We start from the raw sequence: 12,446 nt of genomic DNA on the forward strand, positions 1-12,446 counted from the left end.
TGGGGCAGGGTTACTTGTGAAGATGAAGCTGTTGCTTAAATAAGACGCATTTTGTTGGTTTGGCTCTTCAAGCAGGGTGAATGATGTCCTCATGAAACATCATTCCTACACCCCACCATCATTTTCCTCCCAGCTGCTCAATCTATGCAAGTAGAGCTGTTAGCATCAAACACATCCAAGTGCTGTGGTTTTTACATCATTCTCAGCTAAGCTGTTTCCCTCATCCCTATTAACTGGGATGGGGCAGCATCAGCCCCCACCCTGGAGGAGGCACAAGTCCCTCCTCTCCTGCAGGGTTTTGGTGGGATGGAAGGAGGTGGCATGGGGCCGGCTGTGCCGGAGGGAGCTGAGGAAAAGGCTGCCTGAGTGCCAGCAAGGCAGCTTGCAGCCCAGGCCAAACTTCCCACTCTTCCCGCATGTTCTGCAACATCCCAAGCTGAATCACTTCACAGAATTTACTTTTACCCTGTTAAATGCCACTAAACCTTCAGATTAATTCTCCCATTACAGGACTTCCTTTGATGGCAAAGGGGGAATTTCTTTTTTGATGGCAAAGGGGGATTTTTCCCCCTGGTATAATTATTCCCATTTTTCTTCCCCCTTTTTTATGTGCAAGAGATTCCTGCCAGATGCATGACTTGTGGAGGCAGCTCCCACACAAGGTATTTATATATTTATATGTATATGATGAGAATGTGGTATTGAAAGACCTGAAGTTTCAGGCAGAAGATAAGGGGAATTTCCCATTTCCTACTTGTTACAGTGGAAGTTGCCTGGGAAGAGTCTGCAGCAGGACTAGGACCAAAAGCTGTAAGATACAGTACTGGAAAGTATCTCTCAGATAAGCATGTCCAGGGAAAACATCTGCTATTTAACACTATCACAGAGCAAGTTTCAATACCTGGGAATGATCCCTGAAATTGCTTAAATCACAGGGATGGCTAAAGCAGATCCACTCCACTCCTGCTTGCATTTCCTACTGAGCATCTTGGGTGCTATTGGGATTTTCTGGGCTGAACATCCCAGCACAGAGCCAGAATCACTAGATAATGCTCAAGAAGCAGGCAGCTGTGGGTAGTGCTAAGGAGGTTTTCTGTAACAGCCAGTAATGGTGGATGACCCAGGTTTACTCAGAGTTTAAATCAGTTTTTGTGACTTATTAGGAAAAAGGGGATACAACTGCAGTGCTCTTTATTGAAAATGTTATGAGATAGTCCACGTAATTCAACAGGGATGCGTATTCTTGCTAATAAATCATTGCATGGAGACTCCCAGCACAACACAGGGCTTTCCTGGGAGTGGAGAATGAGCCCTGGGAGGCTCACACACATACAGGTGTGACTACCTGGCCGGTGTTCCCACCCTGCTCTGGGGTGCAAACTGACCCCGCCTGTGCCTCCCACTGCTGCGCCACGGCTTCAATCCGGCCCCGGAGCACCTGTGCCCAGTCCCATCCCCGCTCCAGGGGATTGGATCTGGTCTCCATTGCTGTTAGGGCAGTGATTTCAGGGGGGATCTGGGGAACCAGGTTGGCTCGGAGCACGGCATCCTGAAATTTGGCTGGAGAGGCTGGAGCCAAGCAACACCGGGGGATGCTGGAAAGGAAAGAAAAGCAAGAAAACTTAGGGTGTGAGCCAGCCCTGAGCTGGAGAGGCTGCAGGAACAAGGGCTCTCCCTACCTGTGTGGCTGTGAGTAGTGGTAGTGAGCAGCCACAGCAGAGTGGGGGCACAGCAGGTACTGGTTCTCCTCCCAGCAGCGTCTCATGGCTCCCACAATGTCCTCATCAGAGGCCGAGCATGATCCCAGGGTCTCGGAGAGCTGTGGGAAACAGGGAGGTTTGCACCGGGCATCACCACAAAACACGTTCCCAGCAGGGTTTGTGCCAGGCACACACCAAAGCAGGTGGAAATAGGGAGGCTGGAGGATGGGTTTTCCCAGGGACTGAAGGAAAATGGGTTGCTGCTGCAGCTGAGAGATGAGGCACTGCTAGAAAAAAACACAGGGATGGAGTGTGGGCAAGGGGTTTCCATTCACAGGCGCTGCGAGTGTGGGTGAACAGGAGCCAGGAGTCAGCTCCTCAGCTTTGTGCTGCCATTTCCAAGCTCTGAGGGAGCTTCTGAGGACTTGTAAAATCCACCTCACTGTAATAGCTCCTCTTGCTTTTAGTAATACCATTTTTTAGTATTTATCTTTCTGCAGCACAAACAGGAGTGGGCACTGGGCAAAGGCTGCTCTGTGAGGAACAGCACACGGGAAATTGGATAGGAAAAGGTAGGACTTTGCATCTGGCCCTCTCACAAATCAAATATTTGGTTTTCTCTTGTATCTCTCTCTCTGCTTTGTGTTTGTGCTCCCCTTTGCTGTAACAGTGAGGCTGAATTGCACCAAATTCAGCAGACCCACTCCCAAACACCCACTTTGTGCCAGCATCCACTGCACGATGCTTTGGTGCATGGCCAAGGATGGGGTAATTTCATATGCTATCTAAATAACTGCAGGCAATTTTTAAGTTAGTTTTGTGAAGAAAAAAGAGCCTGCTTCAAAAAAAAATATATAAAGGGGTTTTTAACATGTCCATGTACACAAATTGATATAAAACTTCTGGTCTCACACTTAAATTTTTGGTTGGATACTCTCCCCTATGACTTTTTATTCTGAAAATGAGTTGAAAACACCTGGTAACAGCAATTCTCCTTACACGTGTACATGTACAGTGTTGTGTGTGTGAGGAACTGACCTTTCTGTGCAAATCCTCTGGCAGCTTCAGCCTTTTTGAGGTGTTGAATTGCTCCATCAGCGTTTTTATCTGGCAGCTGTCAGAGCCCGAGAGCAGCCAGAGAATCCTCTCCACATTGTAAGGCTCCTGGGATAACAAGGCAACAGGTGAGGAAATTCAAGCACCTGTTCCAGGGGGAGAGCATCCCTGTGGATTCTCTGATGCCTCGTTAGGGCTGAGGTCCCACCACTGTGTTTTTCTTGGTGGAAGCCAGGGTGGGCTTTTTGTCTTCCTATGCTCACCTACATCCCAAGACAAGTCTTTGGGAACACAATGTCTTTTGAACTGCTGACCTGTCAGAGCAGTCTGACAGTGACCATCAGATTAAAACAGAAAATGAAGGGATGACTGATGAATCAACAGCATGACCACATCTGTACCATCGCCGTGAGGAGCCCAGGCTAATAACACACTGTGTTTTGGAGAACCAGAAATATCCAGCTGTTTACTCAGTGTTGCAGATGCTGCTGTTAGTCATGCAGCTCCTGTGTGACTTAATGAGACAGCCAGCTCGCTGCAGGGCTGGCTGCTAATCTTCATGGACTTATAGGGCACATATAGGGCCTGACTGGCCTATGTGGCTGTGTAGCAATCAGCATTGCAACACTGCAGCAGAACTCTGTGCAAGACCATACAGGAAGGTCCCAAACCAATTTTTCTTTGCCCCATCTCATTCCTGCATGTTTACAAGCACCAAGTAGCATTCATCCAGGTGGTTTGGCTGAGATACCTTGTAGGGACAGACAGGACAAGGGGCACCAACTTACAGAGTCCTCATCTCACCTCCTGGATGCTGGGTTTGGATGAACTCTTCATAACTTTTAGCAGCTGTGACCTTTTGTCAGTCCATCCTGTCCTACCTTGTCGAGTCATCAGGACTTATTCAGCCTTTTGTGTCCTTATCTGGGTGTCTTATGGCCCCAGTTCTGTTCTTCATCTTTCCACCATCGTCTCCCAGAGCCTCCAGCCTCTAATCTTCAGTCTAGTCTGGGTGTAGCCTGCTGTTTGCTCTAGGCTGTCCCCTAGTTTAGGCTGTCCTGAGAAGATACAGGTCAGTATGCCTGGACTTCCATGACCTGCTCCTGGGGGGGCCTCCAACACTGTGCTCCTGACACCCCTTCTCCTGTCCTTCTTTCTGCTACTCCTACATCCTTCCCACATTTCCCCTTCATCCTTCATTCCCACCAGCCTTATGGCTTCCATTACAGATCACTGTGTTGACACCAGAAAGTCAAACTGGGCCAGGACCCTGGTGCAAGTACTGGCCTTACCATCTAAGTAAGGCTTTTACTTCTGTCCCATGCCACCAGAGCTCTCCAGGAGAACACTGGGGCCCAGTTTGGAGGACAGGTCATGGTGGGGACAAAGTCTGGGCATGTGGGCATGAGCTGTGTCGTGCTTCCTAACCTTAGGGACAGAGAGCAGCCCCTGCTTTGCTTTAGGCGCTGCAAAGACACAGCATCAGCTGTGATTGTCCTGGGATTGCCCTCACGAAGCTCATCCACACCAGACTTTCTGCTTCACCTTCAATTCTTCAGGCAGCATCTAACAGGAAAGTTTTCTCTGCTTTACCTTAGTCTGCAGAAGCAGCAACATAAAGAGACTGTGCATTCTTCATCCTTGAAGGTTTCCAACACCCAAATGGAAAAAGCCCTGAGCAATCCTGTCTGACCTCAAGGCTTATCCTGCTTTAAACAGGTCCCAAACAGAGACCTCCTGAATTCCCCTCCAGAGCAAATGGTCTATTTAGCTATGGAAATATTGGCATGGCTGCTTCAGATGTGAGCTGAACAGAGATGTCCCATGCTGCCATGGAGAGGGATGTGCAGAGGGATGCACTCATCCAGCTCCTCAGGAACCTCAGGGAATCTGCTCACCTGACTGCCTGCCCCCATGATCCCAAAGTCTGGCACCTGCTGACCAGTGTTGCTGAAGGGAGATGGGCTGAGAGAGGAGCCCCGTTATCCCTGGAGCTCTGAGGAGCCCCACAAGTTCCTGGCTTGGGAGGAAGGCCAAGCTGCAGAGTACAGCGTGGTGATGGGGGCATACAGACTTATGACTGCAAAGCATGGCAGTCCCTCCAGGCTCCCAGGTCCCCCCAGTGTGTTTGAACAGCTTTTGGAAAATCCAGGTAGCTTAAGGCCACAGAGACACAACACCAAGGGTTTCCCACTTTGATCACTTGTTTGGAAGCAGATCCAATCCTTGGGGATCACAGGGTGGGAGTGAAACAAGAGGTATTAGCTTCCAGGTGTTTGGTTTCTGTACCTCCATGACTTTTCTTTCTGAGGCCTTCCCCTGCCTGCTGAGGCTTGTTTTGCTCTGACCAAGCTGCAGACAGCCACAAATGAGGCATTTCTTCTGGACTTCTCTACCTTCTTCCTGGTCTCTTCTCTCACTCTTGGTGGAGCCTTTCAGAAGCATCAACACAACCCTTGAGACATGATGGCATTTTTAGTTCTCTAATTGTCACATGTTGTGAAAATGTCCCTCTCTTGCTAAGCTTGCACAGAACAAATCCCTGGAAACCCAGCACTCAACAATGAAGATCAGAAAGTCGAGCCCTGAAAAGTGAGGGGGAAGGTGTTTGGTCTATCTCAGCTCAGCAGTCTGTAGCATAAGTGGTCAATATGAATCACACCTCCTAATGCATCATTGAGTGGCAGCAGGTGGAACAGAGTAAAAGATTTAAAAAATACAATATTTGCTATTTTTGCATTTTGGCCAGTTCACTACACACCTGGATATCCATGGCTGGTGCTAACGTAGCCTTCACACTCTCTGCCAGTGAGAAATCTCCATGTTGAACAGTCCTATGAATGATGTCATTGCTGTTCACCACAGCAACAAGTCGAATTGGGAGACCCATCTTCTGGGCAATACAGCCAGCTAGAGAAAAAGAGTGAAAATACGCGTGTGCTTGATGAAGAAACACTCAAAGGAGATTTAGCAAAGAAGTCATTGTACAAATTGATTGAGCATCCAGTTCAGAAGCAGACACAAATTATATTCCCTAGTGGACTCTGAGATATCTGAGGTCAGTGGTTTGGTAGAGCAGAGATTATAAAATCCAGGGATGGAATGCTCCACCTGCCATTGAAGACAGACCCTTGCTCATCTCCACTTTTGTGGATGGATTGGCAGGGGACCAACAGCTCAGACAGCTGCCAGGCAAGCAGGAGAGATGAAGATTTTGGGCTTTTGCCTCTCTGATGGGCAGCCTGGAAGAGCAGTGAATATATAAAATCCTTTACTGCTTTCATAAAACAGTTCTACACCTATTTTGGGACTGAGGCAATCAAGACTCTCATTTAGAAGGCCAGATTATGCAATTAAGAGTGGTTCTCCTGACCATGCACTACCACACAAACCAGAGTAGGACCAGGCAGGACTCCACACCTCTGTTAATGTCTCACTTAAGAAATCAGAGCCACGGTATTTCCCCTCTTTTTCTGCATCAAACACATTCTGTCCTCTCCTAACGTGCCCATCCTCAAGATAGTTATAGTCATCATCAAAGGGTGGTTTGGGTTTTTCTGCACCTTGCAAATCATCAGTGACACCTAAATTGAGTAATAACCAGACATGAGTAATAAAATATAAGTGGTTCTGAAGAAATCCTACCAGAGAGTGGGTGTTTTAATAAATAGCAATAGCCAGTATCTGCAAAGTGCTTTTGGTCCACAGATCACAGCATTCTCTCTCTCTTATCTAACCCATCTTTTTTTTCCCTTTACCTGTGATATTTCCTCCTCCTCCTGTTGGCACAACAATTTCCACCACTGGCAGCGGGGTGGTATCCAGGGATGGGGCACACTGAAAGTAAGCGTAGAAGTAGTGAGCAATCTGCACCATAATCCTGGACCAATTGATGGAATTCAAGCTCATCAGGTTGTATTTTCCAGCAAAATCGACATCAGCAAACAGTTCCTTGATCGGCTCATCGATTTCATCGCTGTTCCCATGAGCTGCCAAAAGGAGAAAGGAAAGATTAGATCTGCCAGCAGCAGTGCATCAGGCACAAGGTATTTATGCTCAGAAATAGGCTTGGTCTCAAGCCCTGGGATTTGCTGTGGCCAGGAGTGTCCTGAGCTGCCTGTCTGCCTTGGGGGCTGTACAAACCAGGGGGTGCTGAGTGGCACCCCGTGGATGTCAGGCGGTTTCTGCAGACATGGCACTCTGGGCTCTTGCTTCCACCAAATATATACTTGACAGGAAGGCAAACGGTGTATCCCCTTGTGAGATGCCAAGGCGAGACCTGGCTGAGCAGAGGAGTCCATGGGAGCTCAAGCAGCTCAAGCACCCTGTGGTGATGCCAATCCATGGGGATGGCATGCCTGCAGCTCAATTTTATCTCATCTCTCTCCACAACATGGTGGTAGGGGGTGGATCACCCATGAAGGTGAGAGGACAGAGGGAAGGGGTGACTAAACACTTTTAGCAACAAAAAATTGTGCTGAATTTAGTGCAGCCAAATACCAACCACCTGCATGGAGGCAGCTCTGATCTGTGGCCAGGAGAAAAGGAAGCCTTAAACTTCTTGGTTGTCAAACGGGGGATGAACATCCTGCAGCCAGCCAGGTCATTGCCATCACCACGCCCAAACATGTTAGCCAGATGTCTGGGCATGGTGATGGCAATGACCCGGCTGGCTGCAGCTGCTAAAGCTGCAAATCCTACTGAGTAGCCCCCTCAGACTTTTAGGGTCAAGGTTTTGACACAGCGAGGCCATAAAGAAGACAGTCCAAACAGCAGTGCCAACCAGCAAAGACGTGGACGTTGTCTTCAATGACGGTGGTCATCTGAAGTTCCTGTATCTGGGTGCAGAGCCCCTTGGGCAGCAGAACAAAGATGTCCACGTTCTTCTGCCCTCTTACACTCTCGATGGCCGAGCTCCCTGTGTCCCCTGAAGTCCCTGTTTCGAAGTGAGGAAGCACCAAGAAAAGCAAAAAATTGCTGTGTCACTCAAACCTGCATCGTTGCACTTTAAGAAAAAGATGCAGAGATGTTTTTGGCCAGACCAGCCACCTTGGCATTGCCTGGAGATTATGAGGCAATACCACCCTTGGGCATCTTTGGGGAGGGCTGTGGGATGATGGCTCTCAAGGTGAAGGCCTGTCGAGGAACCTTAGCCCCAAGGAGTCATACTCACCCACCAGAATATTGACATGCTTCTGCTTTTTCTCCAAGAAGTACTGTAAAAACTGCCCTGTGCAGGACAAGGACAGGTCCTTAAATGCATAAGTAACACCATGCCAGAGCTCCAAAACATTCAGCCCATCTTTCAGCCTGGACAGTTGCACGACATCCTTGTGTCTGAATCTGCTGAAGGCCCTGTCGATCAACTCTAAAGGGAAAATGGTTAAATGGCCTGTTAGATTGGGTAGAGGAGTGTTTTTCTCACCCATGGCTTCATGCATCTGTGCTCTTTGTGCTCCTGGGTACCTTTCTGCACAACCAAAGACTCTCAGTTGCTGGTGCAGTGACAGATATCCAACAAGTTATTCGTAGCTATCAGGAGTGAACCAGCTGAGCTTAATGGTGTTTGATAACTCTGTGCTAAGTAATCCCAGGTGACATGCCACACAATCAGAATACTGTATTAAAACATAAAATACAGGAAAGCCGAGTTTTAGCTCAATGTGCCGTTGAGACAGAGGGTGCAGCTGCCCTCTGGTGGAAGTGATAGCTCGTAAGTGTTAAAAACATTAAAAAACAGATCTCAAGGCAAGCATGAAGCAGCAGAAAGCCCTAGAGGGAGCCCCAGCAGCGAGCAGGGCCACAACATCAGCTTGTTGCAGTCACCAGAACCCCCATTTATTCACAGGGGACACCTTTTCCACTAGTGCCAGCAAGGTGACAGAGGAGAACAGGGCACAGAAAGGAGCAGGCAATGGTGCAGCACGCTCCCTTCTCTGAGGGCTGCGAAGAGGATGGAGGGAAGGCAGGCAGATGCATCCAAACCCCCCAAACCCTCGTGCACATCCCTGCGAGCAGCTCCCCACTCAGCTCACCATGGAGTGCGTTCCGCGGGACCAGCTCGGCCGGGATGAAGAGGGAGCACAGCTCCTTGACCAGCCCAGGGTAGGAGAGGCTGCTCCACCTTCGCAGGGTGTCCCTGTCCAGCGAGGGGATGCACTGGGGCATGAAGAGGCCCCCATCGGGCGCGTAGCCAGACAAAAGGGCTCCCTCAAAGTTCACGGCCCTCGCGCCTCCCCGTGTGCTGACGTATTCCATGGCTGCTGGGGAGGCACCACAGTCACTGCCAGGAACCCAGAGCATCCCCACACCAAGAACAGGCCCTCATCTCCAAAACTTCCCCCATGGACAGACAGAACTCCCCGGCGAACAAACCACCGCGTCCCACAGGGAGCCGGAGCAGCCGGGCTCAGTGGAGCGCAAACAGCATTTTGCAAGAGGTGGAAACGCTGCCTGGGATTTGTGCCAAGTTTCGAGCCTCCTTGTCCCTCTTTCCCTCCACCCAGCCCAGGGAGACATTTCCCCCCTGAGGAAAAGCCCTGGCGGCACAGAAGTCGCTTCACAAGCACGTCATGTCCCTTTGTGGGCCGTTTGCAGAAGCCGGAGCTTTAAATTCAAGAAAAGAGAAAAAAAGTAAATAAAAGGAAATCACTGTATTTTTAGAGGAAGCTGATTTTGTTCAAAGGGGTTAAACTAAGGACAGGATTTGACGCAGTGTAGGAAGGGCTGGGCTAAACCTTCCGGATTCATGCAAATCCCACCAAGCGGCCGCCGGCGCTGCTGACCGAGGCCTTTTCTCCCCCTGGCCCCGTGAACCCCCTCAGCTGTGCCCACCTCAGGCCCCTGGGCCAACGCTGCAGCCCCTCAGCACGGCTCAACGCGGTGGGCAAGTGGCCAGACAACCTCCGGCCACTGCTTCCAGCCCGGCCACCTTTTGCACTTGTGCTCACAGAAAACTTGTCCCCGCTGCCGCCCGCCGATGTTCCCGGGGCCGCGGCAGCCGGCAGAGACGGCCTGATCCAAGCCTGGGAATGGGAATATGTGGGAGAGACGGAGCCCAGCTGCTCCTGCTGGTGCCAGGCGTGGGGACAAGGGGCAGCAGGTGCAAGCTGCAGCTAGGGGGAAATCTAGTTAAATATTAGGAGAGAGCTTTTAACCTGAGAGTGATCAAGCACAGGGCATGGAGACCTTGTGGTCTCTTGTACAACCCTGGAGACATTCAAACTTCAGCTGGGAAAACACAGAGACACCTGATTAAACTGTGAGTTTTGGATTTAAATTTAAGATTGAGCCTGCTTAAAGGAGAGTTTGAGTCAGAAAAACCCAGAAGTCCCTCACAAGCAAAATCAGTCTGTAACTCAGCTCTGCAAAGCAAATTGTTCAGCCTCCCAACAGCCCAGTCACACCAACAGGGAAACTGAGGCACGGGAGAGAGAGGAGACACGGGAGGCGTTGTGCAAAAAAAATCCAGTTCTTCACAGGGAAGGGCTGTGCATCCCTTTGCTGCTTTTTATTTTAATATAATCAGCATTTTTTGAAGGGCAAGGTCAGCACAAGACCAGTGGCTGCACAAACCCAGGACACAGCTCAGTGCTGGAGCATGCACAAGGGCTTCAGCCCAGGCAGGCAGGAGCAGAGGTAAAAAGAATGGCTGATAGCAACCTGCTGTGAGCCACAGAGCCCACGTCTGCAGCAAGGGACACATCACCTGCCAAAGCATTGGTGTCTGACCCTAAATATATTGCCTCTCTCTCTCTTATGGTTCTAACTGGAGCAATGATAAAAGTCTCTGGTAGAGAGTGGTCCAGTCACTGCCCTGGGCACTGGTGTGGAAAACAACTTTTCTACACCCAACATCCCAAAGGACTCTTTCTGCAGGCTCTTCAGGTAGAGGCAGTAGGTAAATTTTAGGCTCCGGACAGAGGTACCTGTGATGGTGTTGCTCAAGGTTGAACAGGGTAGCTGTAGTAGAGCAGGAGGCAAACAGAAGCTTTTTAATAATATATCTGAGCTCAAACAGTGGGCCAGAGCAGAGCACACCTCTAGGAAATCAGCTAGGGAGAAAGCTCCTTATCCATAATTATATAAATTATATCACCAACCAGCCTGCATCTCCCCACCATCTCTGTGCTCAGTATTCCCCATGACATTGCAAAGATGAAGCCTGAGTCACCCAAACCTCCTGTGACCCCATGGTCCTCCCTGCACCTGTAGTCACCAGATTCTCATGGCACACTGGGGTGCTCACCCTTTAATAGAGGTTTGTCCCCATTCCAGATGTGGATCCAGGTCCTTTCAGAAGGTGCTGGATAAAACAGGAAGGCTGGACCTTGTTCTTCAGGGATTGGTCAGGTTTAAATCGATGGTGAAACCTCCCCATGGCCATCCCTGGAGTCACTAAGCTCCCAGGTTTTACTTGGATGCTGAGATGAGTGGCTGATATCTCCAAAACAGAGTCGCAGCTCCTCAACATGCTCCAGTGGTAGCTAACACAAAAAACTGCAAGTGGTATCTCTGGAGAAAACAGTGAAATTTTAGAAATAAAGCAAATAGTAAAAGCTGCTGGATATGTGATTTGACTCCTCTACTCTAACCTCTCCCTTTTCCCATGATGGTGTGTGCCAAGGAGAATTAAGGACTTTCCTTCCTTGCCCATGCAGAGGCAGAGCACACTTCGAGCTCAGCTCTAATTCAGGCTAGAACAAGGACAGGAACAAATCCATAGGGAAAACTGCAGCAGCTGTTAGTTTTTATTACCAATGCAATAATTTAATATCACCAATATATATCTTTGCAGGGGTCACCCAGCACACTTCAATGAGACCTCACCTATTCCCACCACCATGGGACTTTATGCCTCTGGGCATTCACTTACCATACATCTAATTCTTTTAATGTGTGTTTTAGCTGTGTGAAATGACTTCATTAATGCATCCAATTTTTTTTTCCAAGTGAAGAGCTTACAATGAGATTGATGATTAATTCAACATTACATCTGTCTGGAAAGCAGGAACCCTGCAAAAAAAATGGATTACACCAGGATACCTGCTGCTTTGCATATGCAAAGAGGTTGTTGCCACAGGTCCATCCGTGCCCTGGGTCTATCAGCAGTGATAATCCTCCTGAACAAGGTCAGTGGTTAATGCTGGGGTGCAGGGGCTGCTGATGTGGCAGACACAGGTGAGCAGAGAACACAGCCTGGGACACAAACCAGGATGACAGTGCCGTTCACTTGGAGAGCTTTTCCCATGCTCAGTCCTGCAATTTCCATGCACCCAAGTTTATAGTGGCATTTCATTTTGGATGGAGCTCTGAGCAACCTGGTCTAGTGAAAGGTGTCCCTGCCCATGGCAGGAGGGTTGGAACCAGATGATCTTTAAGGTCCCTTCCAACCCAAACCATTCTGTGATTCCATGATTCATTCTATGATTCTTTAATATTATTTTGAATTTTTAAGAAAAGGAGGGGAGGAGTGTGTCTGTGCTGCCTGTCAGGACTCATCCACTGCAGCAACAGGTCAAGAACTGGAAAATGTAATAACCTCTAATTAACCTGATCTTACTCAGTGCCTCCCTATTCCTGCTAACAGACTTTTCCAACTTTTTTTTTTTTTTTTTTTTTTTTTTTTTTTTTTTGTAATGCATAGTTTTTCATCCCTCCAGGTAGAATTTCCTCAGCCTCTCCACCTTC

The 12,446-nt window shown here is 49.0% G+C and overlaps 1 protein-coding gene across 6 annotated transcripts; it reads right to left on the minus strand.

Moving 5' to 3' along the window:
• Positions 1 to 1,174: 1,174 nt before the first annotated feature.
• THNSL2 (threonine synthase like 2) lies at positions 1,175 to 9,801 on the minus strand. 6 transcript variants are annotated; one of them, XM_048305012.1, is made up of 9 exons: positions 9,591 to 9,801; positions 8,792 to 9,016; positions 7,930 to 8,124; positions 7,540 to 7,692; positions 6,515 to 6,745; positions 5,518 to 5,666; positions 2,739 to 2,864; positions 1,680 to 1,819; positions 1,175 to 1,595 (listed from the first exon to the last, which is right to left on the minus strand). In XM_048305012.1, the coding sequence occupies exons 2-9, from the start codon at positions 9,012 to 9,014 to the stop codon at positions 1,322 to 1,324; spliced, it is 1,491 nt and encodes a 496-aa protein (XP_048160969.1). In that variant the 5' UTR covers positions 9,015 to 9,016; positions 9,591 to 9,801; the 3' UTR covers positions 1,175 to 1,321. The 6 variants fall into 6 exon arrangements, with proteins under 6 accessions (XP_048160969.1, XP_048160968.1, XP_048160970.1 ...); XM_048305011.1 differs by having other exon boundaries at positions 8,792 to 9,362; positions 9,591 to 9,800; XM_048305013.1 differs by lacking the exon at positions 9,591 to 9,801 and adding an exon at positions 9,409 to 9,548.
• Between the last annotated feature and the right edge of the window lie 2,645 nt (positions 9,802 to 12,446).

This window comes from Corvus hawaiiensis, chromosome 5 (genome assembly GCF_020740725.1).
Source record: "Corvus hawaiiensis isolate bCorHaw1 chromosome 5, bCorHaw1.pri.cur, whole genome shotgun sequence".
In the NCBI taxonomy this organism is placed as follows: domain Eukaryota; kingdom Metazoa; phylum Chordata; class Aves; order Passeriformes; family Corvidae; genus Corvus; species Corvus hawaiiensis.